This window comes from Neomonachus schauinslandi, chromosome 14 (genome assembly GCF_002201575.2).
Source record: "Neomonachus schauinslandi chromosome 14, ASM220157v2, whole genome shotgun sequence".
Lineage (NCBI taxonomy): Eukaryota > Metazoa > Chordata > Mammalia > Carnivora > Phocidae > Neomonachus > Neomonachus schauinslandi.
In genome coordinates this window covers 90,913,645-90,929,094 of record NC_058416.1, presented here as the reverse complement: position 1 = coordinate 90,929,094, position 15,450 = coordinate 90,913,645, and the positions used below count along the sequence as shown (strand labels likewise).

The 15,450-nt window shown below is 52.7% G+C and overlaps 1 protein-coding gene across 1 annotated transcript in view; it reads right to left on the bottom strand.

The window, feature by feature from the left end:
* ADGRD1 (adhesion G protein-coupled receptor D1) overlaps positions 1-15,450 on the bottom strand; it is a 124,073-nt gene that overhangs the window by 86,384 nt on the left and 22,239 nt on the right. The window contains exons 6-9 of the mRNA XM_021698578.1: positions 10,348-10,527; positions 6,972-7,226; positions 3,033-3,097; positions 2,154-2,309 (exon numbers count right to left, since the gene is read on the bottom strand). Coding sequence (XP_021554253.1) covers positions 2,154-2,309; positions 3,033-3,097; positions 6,972-7,226; positions 10,348-10,527 — 656 coding nt within the window. The remainder of the gene's footprint in view (positions 1-2,153; positions 2,310-3,032; positions 3,098-6,971; positions 7,227-10,347; positions 10,528-15,450) is intronic.

The window sequence follows — 15,450 nt, the reverse complement described above, 5'->3', positions numbered from 1 at the left end:
TTGGGCTTAAGGTCTAGTGGGCAGAATTTATAATCTAGAGCAGGAGTCAGCACTGTTTTGTTTTTTTTTTTTTTTAAAAGATCACCTAGTAAAGTATTGAGGTTTGTTTTTTTTTTTTTTTTTAAAGATTTTATTTATTTATTTGAGAGAGAGAGAATGAGAGGCAGAGAGCAGAAGAGGGAGGAGAGTCAGAGAGAGAAGCAGACTCCCTGCTGAGCAGGGAGCCCAATGCAGGACTCGATCCCAGGACCCTGGGATCATGACCTGAGCCGAAGGCAGACGCTTAACCATCTGAGCCACCCAGGCGCCCAAGTATTGAGGTTTTAAGGCCATGCAGTTCTGTAACAAACACTCAGCTCTGCCATTATAATGCAAATGCAGCCACGGACAACACAGCTAAATGAGCATGTTCCAATAAAACTTTATTACAAAAACAGGCAACATACCGTATTTGGCCTAAGGGCTATAAATTGTTGACTCCTACTCCAAAACAGTTTGGTAGAATAAAAATATAATGCCAGCCACATTTCCACTTTTAGATTTTCTAGTGTCTGTCTGTCTGTCTATCAGAAAGTGCACATGTGCCCAGCAGGGTGGGAGGCAGCAGACGGAGAGAGAGAACCCTGACCTCAGGACATGGAACCTGCGGGGGGGGGGGGGGGGGGGGGGGAAAAACACTGCAGCCTTGGCCCCGCCCACGCCTCCTTATGATTGGCTGAGCCTTGGTGCCCTGTCTGCTCCCCTGGGCCCGGGATTGGTGGCGGTCATGTGACCAAGCTTCTGCCAATGAGCTGTGAGGCGAGAGCCGCACAGGGAACGCCGGGAAAGCTTTTCCTTCCGAGTGGAGACGGAGGTGAGGCTCCCTCTCCCCGTGGGACTGGCTGGCGGGGCCTGGGGTGCGGGGCCGTCCCGGCCATGGGGAAACACAGCGGAGGGTGAAGAGACCTGCGCTGCCGCCGCAGATCCCTGCTATGCAGGAAGACCAGTACTGGAGCCCGGGGTGAAGCCGGCCGGGTCCCGTCTGGAAGTACTCAGGGCAAGGAGGCTCCTGGGCGCCGGTGGAGAGGCCGGGCCTGGGGGGGGGCTGCGCCGGTGGGGGGGGGCGTGCCGGGCCTGGGGGGTGCCGGGACCAGGGACCGGGTCTAGGACTCGGCCATCCACGTGCGCTCCGCACCCCGAGGCCCTGCGGGGCAGCGCCCCGGAACCCAGCGCGCCCTAGGGATGGACGGAGACGCCTGAGAAGCCGGCTCTCGCTTCCCCCCGCGGGGGCAGGAGGGCGAATGGGGCCCTCCTTCCACTCCGGCATGCCCGGGCATCCGGAGCAGCTTTCATGCACTCCTCGGGTCTGCCTTCAGCCAGCAAGCCAGGCAGAGTGAAGAAGCTTCCAGAACGCTCACCTGGTGCCACTGTTCTCAGTTCGCACAAATGCACGGGGCTGCCCCGAGCTGAGTGTCCTGCTGTCTTCCCCACATCGCGGCAAGCGGGGTGACCGAGGGCGCAGGGCGAGGAACCGCTGAAGGAAATCCAGCCCTGCAGCCACCCCCTGCACCCTGCTCGGACCCATAAGCTGCACCTTCCAGGGGAACCGGCTGGGTCTCTCCACCTCGGCCAAGAACCCCGGTGCTCCACCTGTACCTGCCCGGGATCCGCGTCTGCCTTGACCTGGAGAGTATTTGGAGGAGAGTGAAGAGCAGCGGCACCTTGATTCCAAGCCATAAATGGCATGTTCACGAGGTGCTTTAGGTGACCTGGGCAATTCCCAGTGCGTTGTGGGTCACAACGTGTGCAGAGCGAGGTCTAGGGTCCCACGGCTGCACCTGCGCAAGGCCCAGTCCCACCCTTCTGTTGCCAAGGGAGGCAGCGAGGCTTAGAACTGGAGCTGCACACCCAGATGGCCAGTGGCCAGGTGGATGCGGAGATGGGAACCATGAAGAGCTGAGGCAGAGCCGAAGGAGGCCCCAGCAAGCTGGGTAGAGCTGGCTGGAGAGGCTACCCTATCTGGTTGTTCATGAGGAGTCTGTAACCCAGATTTTTGTGTAAAAGTTCCTGACTTTTCTATAACTCTGTGCAGATTGAGCAAAGCATGCCTGCAGGCCAGGATCTGGTAGTTTGCCATCCCTGAGTGGCCAGGCACAGAAATCAAAGAGCTTTACCTGGGTGAGGTTCAACGCTGTTTCCTCTGAGAGAGGCTTCTTGGGTAATTTGAGGGACACGTTTCGCAGGTGATTCAGTACAGTTCCTGGACTCTGGAAGTTTTTTCTCGTCTCTGTCAAGTTGATTACGACGGGATGGTAAGCGTTGGAGGGCATCTAAAATAAATGACAGGCGTGAGTTCAGCTAGGGATGAAAGCCAAGAAGCCCCACGGAAATTCAGTGTGCCCTCCTACAGCCCCGAGACGATGGCAGCTGCGCCTGCTCCATACCAGGAGGCACTTTTCCGACTGCCTAACATACTGACCTTTCATCCTCTCAACAACTTCAAGAACGCACCCATTTGAGAGATGAAACCAAGCACAGGGAGGCTTACCCAGAAATACATGTGGAACTGGGGTTTGAACCCACACCGATGGTACAGGCGTGTGTGACCTCACTGTCCCTTAGAGTTCCCAAATAAAGTGGTGTGATTACAAATACTAATTCCAGAGGAGAATGTTTCTGTATGGATTGATCTTCCCTCAAACATCGGGAGAAGGGGCACACAGAGAAAACGAGCACATCGGTCCCCCTGCTCTCCGCTCACTGTGCCACCTGCCCAGGAGACGGTCTCAGCGTTCATGTCCCTCGGCAGTCTGGTTTACTTCCTTTTGACCCCTGAGGCCACAGACCACAAGAAGCAGAGGGCTTTCCCTTCAGTCAGCCTGAGCATCTAGAATTAGTGCCAAAGTTAGCTTCTCCTCCAGGGATGATTTCTTCCCAGACACTATACTGCCAATAAGAAGAGCCAGACTGTCTAATGGAATTCAGTCCTGGCACACAGGCTAAGCAGAAAGGCTTCAACAAGAAGGAGGGCCGAGATCAATGCGTGTGCTTACCACGGTGTTGGCTGGGGGTGTCATGAAGAAGCTTGGTGGCGTTGAAGACAACAAAGCATGCTTTCCTGGAAAGAATCAGTAACACTTCATTAAGGACTGAAACATGGTCAGTCTTTCACCCTAAGGAAGCCCTGTCTTTATTCAGAACTCTTCAGCTTCAGACACATCTAAGACAGTCTGAGAATGTTTCGAGTAGGAATGCTGCTGGAAAGATAAAGGGCTAATAAATCAGCTTAATGGGCAGATTGCATGGATTTTCCCAGGTCACGTTACTTTTGTATTTATCTTTCAAATTGCTTTTGAACACCCTTCATGCAAGTCATATAAAATGATGATTTTATACAAGCATTTACCGATTTCAAATAAATAGAGAACCAAAAGAAATCGCCTTCCACTGCATCTGGACTAGTTGGAGATGGAATACAGAGGGCCATTAATCTCTGGGCTAGGACAAACAATCCATCCGGTCAAGCCTTCCCTCCCAGACAGCTGGAGCAAGACAAACAAAGTTGGGGGGGGGGAAACTGTCCTCTTGAGCCCCTTCAACCCTGAGGATTCTAGTTCTTCTTTCTACTCCATTTGGTTAATCATAAATAATTACAGATAAATGAGGACATTCTGCACCAAAGATAAGCCATGTTTGCTCTTCACCGCCTTTTTTCCACCAATGATTTCTAATTTAGCATTTCCTGGTAAGAACACAGACTGACTAGATACTCTACCTCATTTTTGGAAAATCCCTCAAGGTTGCTTGGGGTGACCCAAGGAAATGACCTCAGCACCCCTAGTTAGCTCCAGTAGTACCCGGCCCCCTGGGTTGGGGTGGGGCTGGGTAGCTGGGGACAGACACAGAAGGGGAGACACTGCCTGGAGCCCCAAGCATTCTGTTCCCCAAGTCAAAGTGACATTTGTTCCTCAGGTGCCCAGTAGTGACAGAAGAGTCACACTGAATCCAACTATAACTCACGTGAGTCCACAAAATAAAGTGCAGTAGAGTAAGGATCAGCCCAGCAGTCCTGCCCACCCTCGCCCCTGATGACCCTGTGGGGCTGAGAGAAGAAAGGAGACTCTTTCGTGTCCTCTGTCAGTCTCAGGTCCCAGAGGGCTCTTATTTTGTGGGCATCTGGTTGGGTGGGTGTGTTGCCAGTGTTCAGAGATACATACTTGGAAAGCCAGACTCTGAATGCAGCCTTCTACTTCCTCTGGTCCCTGTTGGGGAGTGGCCATCCACTGTAGCACTGGGGGCAAAGCTGACCAGGTGATGAGTGATCAACACTCTGCCTTTGTATGAATTAGAAAAGGCTACCACATGTGGCCTGCTCTGGCTAATGGATTAGAAGGGGACCCCCCCTTCTGGACAGGTCACACATAAAAATGCCTGCTTTTGGCACATGCTTCGTGTGCAGACCGGGCTTTATGCAAAGAACAGGTTCTGCCTCCTACGGACCAGCCCCAGCAGGGCCTTGACCTGGGCTAAGAGCAGGCTGGACCTCAGCCCAGATGTCTGTCTGCACGGGGCTGCCTTAAACCTGGCTCTGACGGACCGACTCACATGGGGCAGTGCAGGGGACTTCCAGTCATTTCCTCTGTATGTGCTTCACGTCACAGGACCTGTCTTCAGAACCAAGTCCCCAAGTAATATGGGGTCTGATGGGTCTAGTTCTGGTTCAGCAAAGATGCATGCATGTGCTCCCTGGGACACACAAGTGTTAAGGCAACACCTCTCCTGAATCCCCCCAAAATCAAACACCACCTTCACAGGGCACAGAGGGCGAGGTGACCTGAAACGCTGTGCTGTGTGTGGGGCTGCTGCTCCCCGTCCCTGAGCCCTGGGATGTCCTGGGGACAGGGTTTGTTGGGACAGCTGCAAGAGCCAGAAACAGTGACACCTCTTTCTGGTGTTAATAAAATGGTAAAGTAGCAGGAAGGCAGGGTTTGTCTGAGGCTTTCAGTAACACAAATACAGATGCCGTCTTGGTCTCGGAGTGACAAATCTCTGAATCTTAGGCTATAAAATGCAGGAGGTTGATATTTTTTTTATTGTACAGGACCTATATTTTGTCCTTATGTTACTTGTATGAAAGGAATGAATTCCACTTTCTCAGTGAAAAATGGAAGTCTCAAAGGCTGCCATGGACAGAGACCTCCTGCACGCACAGTGGCCGTGCCTGCTCCCAAGACCGGCAGCCCCAGTCGGCGCTGGGGAGTCCCCTCTCCTCCGAGCCTAGATGCGGCTGACCCCACTGCTGTGTCAGAGCTGGACTAGGACCCAGGCTGAAGGCCGTCAGCATACTCTGCACCCCCAGCCGGAGGACTTGGCTCCTGGGAAACACGTGGATCGGGCTGGCCAAATGCAGCAGATGACAGAAAAGAGAAGCCCCTTGTCTTCTGCTGAGGATGGGGAGGGGACCCTGGAAGGAATGGCAGCCATGTTGGCACCGCAAGAAGGAGGCCGAGTCAAACACAGAAATTCCTGTGACACACGTGAGCACCTAGAGCAAACTGGTCTTGAAGCAGATTTTCTATTGTTTCCATTGTGTGAGATTGTTTATTCCCTTCTTGGCATAAGTCACTTTAGTCGTGTTTTCTGTCGCCTAATCACAGGGTCCTAACAGCTGAGGGGTTCACTGTCAGAACCGGGGGGGGGGCAGGCTTTCACTGGTGTGGCATCAGTGCAGTGGCCAGCCAATGGATGCTTGAGCGACTGTCATTTTTTGGCAGATGATTTTATCTTAAAATAAAGAATCAGGGGCGCCTGGGTGGCTCAGTCGGTTAAGCGACTGCCTTCGGCTCAGGTCATGATCCTGGAGTCCCGGGATCGAGTCCCGCATCGAGCAGGGAGCCTGCTTCTGACTCTGACCCTCCCCCTCTCATGTGCTCTCTGTCTCTCTCATTCTCTCTGTCTCAAATAAATAAATAAAATCTTTAAAAAAATAAATAAATAAAGAATCAGTGTGTTCACTTGGCAGAATGAAAACGGACCGAAGGGAAAGTAAGCATTAATCTTAAAAACAGTGAAAATGTTGCAAAAAGCTGCCACATGCAGGCACTGTGCTGAGGCCTCACGCCTGTCACACTGTGTCTGCGTAGACCCCGCCCCGCGGGGCCTGGGTGGTACTGTTTCCATCCATTTACAAAGGAGAATGCTGTGGTTGGGAAAGAGTAAGGCACAAGAAGTCACATAGTGCAGGAGTCCATGTGCATGGAAGACCCAGAAGAAACTCTGTAGAGACAGAAGTGGGTCAGTGGTGGCCACGGGCTGGGAGGGGGACACAGGGAGCCATGGCTGGTGGTGCTGGATTTCCTTTCAGGGTGAGGAGACTGTTTTAAAAACAGAGCGGTGGGCTGCACAATGTGGTGTACGTAGGAAGTACCACTGGACCATACACCTTAAAACGGTTGAATTTATGTTACATGAATTTTACCTCAACAAGAGTGACTTCCCAAGGCCCACGGCTCATCGTGGCTGAGTGAAGATTTGAGCCCAGGCTGCCTGTCCCTCAGGCCCTGTCTCTGAACAACCACTCTGTACTGAGCAAGAAGGGGCATCCTTGGGGTTCCCTGAGGCCCCATCAGAGTCTGGCATGCAGGAGGCCCCCAGTGAACATTTGTTGATCAAATGCATTAATGGACCTGGAATATCTGCTCCCAAAGTTGTTGTAATCATCATGTACACCTCGAAACCCCCTGATGACCAGCAGGATATTCATCCCAGTGTCTCTCCTCTAAGTTGCCAGTTCCTCCATCTTAGGGAACAGGTGCTCTAGAGAAATGGCCGTATTTATGAGGTTCATTAGGATGCCTCACAGCTGCAGCACAGACAGCCACCTCAGGAGAGTGCGGAGTGAGAAGTGCTAGTAAGGGAGGCAGATAGAAGGAGCCTTGCCCTTCCAGAGACGGGTAGAGCTGGCCCGAGCCCTCCCCCACATGCCCACTGACCAATGGCAGCTGTGAAGTACATTGAGATCTCGTCCGGGGTCAGGGCCCGTTCCCAGATGATGAACTCATCAAAAGCTCCATCCTCATAACGCTTGGTCTGGTCCTGCTCAGACCCTATCACGAGGTTGACGCTGGGCTCCCCATAGGCGTGAGACACTTTGCCACTTGGGTCAGAGGTGCTCAAGGTCCCATTGACGTAGACTTTCAAGCCTTCCTTGGATTTCCATGTAAACAGGACATGAGTCCAGTAGGGACCTAGAAAGAGCAAAGATCACTATTCTGCTGATGTGGGAAGAGCTCCCCATGCATGTGTCTCCCAGTTGTTAAGCACATCCCTCTTGAGATGATTAGTCACTGCTAACCTTGGTGAGTCCTCATATGGATCATAATGTAGCTCTCAGTTTCCTCAGTCCTTTGAAACACAGGGAAGAAATTACCTCATCCCCAAAATTCCAGAAGCAGTCCAAAGAGACCTTTTGTTATTTTAAATTAAATGAAATAATAGCTAATGGCCATAACTTGTTCAAAAAAATTTTTTTTTAGTCCTGCCTGGGCCATCACAGTGCAGGTCAATAAAACCTATCTAATAAAACTTATCTGAGGGCCTGATTCAGCCCACAGCAGTTGGTATCCATCTCTGCTCTGACATAGTATGTGTGATATTAACCAACATGGTGGTACAATGGTAGGGCCACCCTCCTGGCTCATTCTCTCTGGCATGAGAACCAGAGTCACCAATAAGCAGAATGTTCGTCAGACTGACGGCAGCTTGCCCCACAAAGGGCCTCACTTTGTTTTGCAAGTGTTGTGTTAAGACATCTCATGGGCTTGCTTATGGAAGGAACAAGGCAGCCCTTTAAAGGACATGGATCACCTTGAGCCAGGCACCATCTTAAATCACCCAGCAATTAGCTATTGGGACATCACCAAAATAAAAGCTTCTGCACAACAAAGGAAACATTCAACAAAACCAAAAGGCAGTCTATGGAATGGGAGAAGATATTCACAAATGACATATCAGATAAAGGGTTAGTATCCAAAGTATGTAAAGAACTGATACAACTCAACACCCAAAACAAATAACCCAATTTAAAAAATGGGCAGAAGATATGAATAGACATTTCTCCAAAGAAGACATCCAGTTGGCCAACAGACATTTGAGAAGATGCTCAACATCACCCATCATCAGTGAAATGCAAATCAAAACCACAATGAGATACCACCTCACACTGGTCAGAATGGTTAAAATTAATAAGTCAGGAAACAACAGATGTTGGCCAGGTTGTGTAGAAAAGAGAACTCTCTTACACTGTTGGTGGGAATGTAAGCTGGTGCAGCCACTCTGGAGAACAGTATGGAGGGTCCACAAAAAGTTAAAAATAGAACTACCCTACAATCTAGCAATTGCACTACTAGGTATTCACCCAAAGAACACAAAGATATGAATTCAAAGGGATACATGCACCCTGATGTCTATAGCAGCATTATCTACAATAGCCCAATCACGGAAATGGCGTCCAGCGACAGATGAGTGGATAGAGAAGATGTGATACACACACACACACACACACACACACACACACACACACACACGCACACACAATGGAATATTACTCAGCCATAAAAAATGAAATCTTGCCCCTTGCAATGACATGGATGGAGCTAGAGAATATAATGCTAAGTGAAATAAGTCAGAGAAAGACAACTACCATATGATCTCACTCATGTGGAATTTATGAAACAAAACAAAAAGAGACAAACCAAGAAACAGATTCTTAACTATAGAGAACAAATTAGAGGTTACCAGAGGGGAAGGGGTTGGGGGCTGGGTGAAATAGGTGATAGGGATTAAAGACTACACTTACCATGATGAAAAATAATTTTTTAAAAAGATAAAGTTCTATAAATCAACCAATCACCCAGCAATTACTCAGGACCTTTCTTGCTCAGGATTGTGCAGCTTTCTAATTTTGAGTCTTTGGAGAGCACTTGGGTCCTAAATGGGTCCAAAGTATTATTGTCTTTGAGCTTAAAGCAAGAATAACAGATTTCTTCAATGAACACAGAATGTATTGCCAGGCAGAAATGTTTACAATTCTCCCCATTTCCCTGGGTGGAAAAAGAGAGTTCAGTAGACTTTACCTTAAAATATGAGGTAAAGAAGAATAGAATAATAGAAGAAACCTATTAGGTGCTCCATACATGTCAGCCCCGAGGAGCACAGAGATAAGACTCTTACAGAAGAACCTGACCTTGGGTAGAACATGATAAGCACCATGAACAAGGTACAGGCAGTTCTGTATGGGGGGAGGGGAGGCAGAGATTCTTCCTGGCCTGGGATCAGAGAAAGCAAACAGGCAAGATTCCCCCAGACCTCTTGCAGAGGCGAGGTGGATATTCAGGCTTGGGGTGAGTGAGTAAGGCTCCCGGCTCACACAGGTAGCATGGTACAGAGAAGGGCTTGACCCAGCCTGTTAGGCTCTAGAGTCGTCTGTGTCTTTTAACAACTGAGACACACAGCCTCTTCTTTAAATGAGTCAGAAAATGAATTGTCCTTAAATGTCTCAAAGATATCATTTCCTACTGGAGGCCTTCATTCTGCCCCCCTCCCCCTCCGTGCTTCCCTCCTAGTCCCCGGCCTGGACTGGGCTCCCCCTCAGCATCACCCCAACTCTTCTCTCCCTTGCCCAGTTTCCAGTTCGGACCGTCTGCTCCCCCAGCTTCCTGCCCCAGGCCTCTGACTCGTGCCCAGTGCATGACCTGATCTCATGCCACAGAGAAAGCAGGAATCTCCAGAGCCATGCAGGCCCTACAACACCCACCTGCAAACTCTCCAACGTCTACTCAGTCCAATGTTGCCCCCACTTGTCCCAGAGCACCCCTCCCCACGGCTCCAAGTCCTCTCCTCCAGACCACCCTTCCTCCCCTTGTCTTCAGCCTCTGTTCCAGAAAATTTTCACATCCTATTCTAAATATTGCCAAGTCTATACCACTGGGTGGGGGGGTGGGGGGGCGGGGCATGGGAAGGACGGGGAGCAGGAGAAGAAGAAAGAGGCAGCAGGAGGAGAGGAGGGAGGAGAGAGGAGGGGGACAATGAGGGGGAGTAGAGGAGAGGTGGAGGGGAGGGGAGGGGAAGGGAGGGAGAAGGAGAAACAGTGAGCACCATGCTAAGCACCTGGCGTGCACTACTGAATTTCATGCTCCAGACCGTGCACAGGGCACGTCCCATCGGCACCTTCCCTCTAGGACACGGAAGCTGAGGCCACATGTCCGGCTACCCGAGGCAGGCTCACAGCGGGGGTGGAGGGAGTGCAGGCCCTCTCTGGCAGGTCTCCCCAGGGAAGCCCAGAGCGCAGAGGCCCGGCCACGCCCTTACCTGGCGGACTGAAGGTGGCCTCCCAGGTCATGGCGTTCTCCCGCGTGTACAGCTCCACCGAGCCCTTGCCGCCGCTGGAGCAGACTCTGAAGCCGTCGGAAATGACCTGCCCCCCGTAAGCAAAAGGGGTCGGTCTGGACTGCTCGCCTCGTGTCTTCCAGAAGAAGGAAAACGTGACCCCTGAGGGAAGGAAGGCAACAGGGTGAGGACTGACGGACAGCAGAAGGGACCCCCTCAGAAGCAGGTGGTTCTCTCCACTCCTTACTTTTCATGTGAAAAGCCATTTTTTTCTCATTCTAGAGACAACTCACGTTCAATTCAGAAAACACAGGCAATAACAATAGGCCGTATTTATCAAAAGCTCAGAGTACTGGACCCTTTCCCAAGAGTTCTGAGCGAATTATCTCCTTCAACATCATGAAAACCAGGCTATCATCCCCATTATGCAAATGAAGACCCTGAGGCCAGTTTGCCTGAGGTCACCAGACCAGCATCAAGCTTCATCCAAGCTCAAACTTTGCAGCCCCAGAGCCCGCAAATATCAGTAACTTACACCATCCTGTTCTTAACTCCTCCTTTTCGTCCAGAAGCGTCTTTATGGTAACTCCTCCTAAAACCTTCCCTGCAAGCATATTTTACAAAGAAGGGAACCAGCTCCTGCATACTGGCTTATAAACCACATCTTAAAAACACTTCCTGCATCTCGAACTTCCGACAGCCATAAATACTCATGGTGTCTCTGCATGGCATTATATTCTAAATCGGGACGGCACGGTTTCCTTCTACTTCTTACTCCCCAGACAAAACTGGAAGCTAAATCTTCTGGCAAAAGTCATATTCTATCCTTTAGGCTAAGTTCCTAGTGGGGAATTCCCAGTCAAAGGGGAAGCCCGCTTTTAAGGGTCTTGACATTTAGGATAGTAATTTCCAACAGAGGCACAGGGGGCGGCCCATGGGGCCCTGCAGCTAGACTTCCTTTCAAGACACCCTGTACTGCACCGTGTAGACTGAAGGGCCTTTGCTCAGACTGCTGAGCCAGCTAGCTCCATGTTCTCTGCGTCTCAGCTGAGAGCAGGTCCAGCTCTTGGCGGGGAAGACCCCATCCCACAGTCCCCTTGCGGGCCTGGGCGCCGGGCTCCTTGGGGAGGGGACATGGGGGCCGGAGCTGGCCGGAGGCTCGGCTGCATGTTAGGCTGCCCGCCACTGCCTTCCAGAGCGCAGACCACCTCTACCTGCGGGGCTGACTCCAGTGAGATTTACTCTTTCCCTGCACATGAGTAAACTCTGTGCGTGCGTGTGTGTGTGTGTCCGCGTGAGAGAGACAGAGTGCACACACACGGGTAAGTGCTGAGCTAGCGACCCGCGTGGACTTCGTGTGGGAAACCGTCTCGGCTGCCCCACCCCTCCCAGTCTGGCCCGGCAGGGAGAGGACAGTGCCCAGAGTTGATCAAAACAGGCCCGTGACTCGGGGTGCGAGGACAGGGGTGGAGGGCCATTTGCCCCGGGCCTTATTTATACACATGGCACCAAACTTAGACTTTGGGCCTTATCTTCAAATGAGATTATGGACCCAGCCTGAGTCACTGAATCAGCAGACATTTGCCATCACACATAAACTTGCGTCCTGTCACCAACCACCTTGACGGTAACGCCTTATGGACTGACACGTTTGTTACAAATTGTTCAAATGTCTTGTGATGATCAGACTGCATTATGCTTTTGTGGGCTCCAAGCCCTAATTTGGCTCATGAGAAGCATGTAGAAAAGCATAATTTTATAATGCTGGTCTGGAATTTCTCCATTTTTTTTAATCTAAGAGGAACCTCAAAATAATGGCAGAGGCCTGGAACTTTCTGAACCTCTGAGAAGCTAGAGTTGAACTCCATCTCATAGGGGTGTGTGCTTAGGGCTCCCAAGGAAAGCAGAGAGCCCCCCAAGTGCCCCGAAGGACGGGACTGGGGATGGAAGGCTGCTCAGAAGCCTCGGTGGTCCCAGGACCCTCCTGGAGCCCGCTCCGTGCTCGGGGCCCAGCCGCTCCCGCCCGCCTGGCAGCCTGGGACCAGAGTCCAGCACAAACCGTGGCCCTCCCACCGAGCCTCCCGCGGAGCCTCCCCGCTCTCAGAAACGACCCTTTTCACCAGGAAGCAAACACATGCATTGTGAAATTTTTGTTGTGAAACGAATTCCCAGAGGATTCATGGAAGTTAATTTTTTCCAAACACTTTGCTGCATTTAGAAATTCCTTTTATTCAATCCCTCTTGGCCAAACGTCTTTCTGTCACAAATAAGGCAGTGGTTTGGCGTTAGGTGAGGTGGGCGCGAGGCAGACGACGCTGCCTGTAGGGCGAGCGTTTCGTTTTCGTCCATGTAACTGCACAATAAACGCTCCTACCTACGGGACAGCTTTATCTCTAAACACCCGTTCACTTCTTCCCAGAGTCTTAGGAGCTCACAGGGAGCCTCTCGTGCTGGCGTCCCCGAGGAGCACGGCTGCAGGCCCGCGGGTCATCAGCACAGGGAAGAAACAAGCGGGAGGGAAAAGAAGGAACTCTGATGATTAACAAGTTGATTCCCCACTTCTTTCTTCATATGAGCATTAAATCTGAGTCTACCCAAAAAGATAAAATGAGGAGAGGTCTTCCTCAACAAGACCCAGAAAAAGAAAAGGAAAACATCATCCAGATGCCACAAGAAGAGACAGATGCAATCGAGTGCAGAAATACAAAATTCTGCAAGGCGAATAGTTTACCGTAACAACGTCAGAGGGCAACTGGCCATCCAGGAAGAAAAAATGATGCGTGATACATTTAACAGTCAAGAAATTCATGTCCTTACTATGTAAAAACACTTGATAAAGAAAAGCACCATCACGAGCATTTAATAGGAACTTCCCAGGAGCAAGAAAGACTGTTCTAAGATCCTTCACACCCCTGTGAAGCGGGTGTGATCGGTGTCCCCATTTTACAGGTGGGGATACTGAGGCACAGAGAGGCCACGCAGCGGGAGGCAGGCAGGATTGGAACTGGGCAGGGTGGCTGCGGAATCTGCACTGTAATCACAGCGCTGTCCCACTCTCCCCGGAGACCACGTGTGCTCCGGAGAGCGCGCGCTCGCTGCATGAAACTACAGGGATCCTCGGAAGTGCAGCAAGAAAAGGATGCACAGCAAAGCCCCAGGCCAAGCGAGGAGGTCCTGGTGAACATGCTGTCCTCTCCGTGTCTCTGTGGAGGGTGGGAGGGCAACTGGCAGGGGTGGGGCGGGGGTCTTGCCAGGTAGAGGAGCAGCCCCTCCCGGCAGGGGGGCTCAGCGCCGTGTCCTGCATGCCCATGGTTCAAAGTGGACCCAAGCAGCTGTAAGTGGAGAGATCACAGCCACCTGTAGGCCTCATGGCCGGCGTGGCATCCAGGGGCCCTCCCCCAGGAACAGCACCTGTGTGTCCCCTGGAAGAGCCGAGCCCCCCTGCCCACCCCCGTTTCCTCCAGCCTGGGGGGGTGCCGACCACGCAGCCCGGGCCAGCTCCATCAGAGCCACCGCCGCGGGGCCCAGAGTGAGGACCGACCTCGCTCTCACACCTGGGGTGCCCTCCCCAGAAGAGTCTGAGTGTGGAGAGATGTGTGTTTCTGCCGGGGGTGTTTGAGCACCTGCACCAGCCTGATGCAGACAGTGTTTCAAAGGGGCCACGATGCCTCCCATCCCATGTGCTTCCGCACCACGTGACCCCGCCACTCTCCACCAACCCTCAGAGCCAAGTTCCTGCCTGCCCTGGGCCTGACTTGACCCAGGGCGGATGGCAGAAGTGACCCTGGCCCAGCCCCAGCTGCCACCTGTCTCGCAGCTTCCGCTCTGCCTCTTGGAGCTCCGGGCCACACAGGCGAGCCCGGGGGGGCCAGAGCGAGAGGGAGGGAGCCTTCGGCAACCCCGGGCCTGGCTGCTCTCTGACCGCAGCTGCTCAAGGCCCCGAGCCCAGCCAGCCCACGGAACTGGGAAAAGAGACACCAGCTGGTGTTTTGCATTGCACAGCATAGCTAACCAAACCCAGTCTTGCCTGGAGCCATTCATTCCACGAGCCAGTAAACCCCCCTTTTGCTTAAGCCTAATTGAGTTGAGTTTCTACTGCTTACGATGACTCTCAGCGGACACTGACCTGGCGGACCCCACAAGGATGTGCACGTGGCTCCCTCCTTCCTTCCTTCCTGACTAGCACGTTGGGTCGAGGGTTCGGGGAGGATACCAGAGCGGCCGCTGCAGGGGAGGGGGCACAAGCAGACCCTCCATTCTCTCCCACTTACAAAGAAACTTGGGTCCAGCCGGAGGTGGCCGCCGCCCAAGTGAGACCACGACACGAGGGAGAGCCGTCTGTCCATACACGGGAGGCCCTGGCAGCCTGCTGAGAGTAAGTCTGCACGACAGTTACCCTGAGCCAGAAGGGCAGGCTCAAGAATGTTCTGGAGTGGGAAACTGAGGGCATCCAAGTCCAGCAACACCAGCGTCACCTCAGGCCAAGCTCAGGTCTCGGAGAAGACCCGTCCCGGGGCTGCCGCAGAACACATAGACTGGGGGCATCGACAGTTTCTCGCCGTTCTGGAAGCTGGAGTCCCTGGGGAGGCCCCTCTCCCTGGCTGTGCCCTCACCTGGCCCCTGGCGTGTGCGCAGAAGGCATTAGTCCCACCCGGGGCCCGCCCCCAGCGCCTCCCCCAGCCCTGCCACCTGCAAAGGCCCACCTCCAGTGCCATCCCGTTAGGGAGAAGCTTCACCCCATGAAAGCAGAGGGACACAAACATTCGGTCCCTATAGCAGTACCCTCACTGCTTCCTTCCTCGCAGATGTTTATGGGTGGCTGAGCAAGGGCTGCAGACAGGTGCACAGACCCACAGGGTCCCTGGGCAGCTGGTACTCACCACCGTGCAGGGCCAGGGACAGACAGACATGGAACGCAGTCACACGGGGGTCTCTGCAGTGACCCCTGGATTCGGTGTCAAGAAGGGACACGGGGGCCATCTGACCTGAAGACCTGGAGCGGCTTCCCGGAGCGGAAGCGAGATCTGAAGGAAGGGGCGTTCTCCGACAAGGGAGGGACCGTGGAGCGTTGGAGGAACCCCAGGA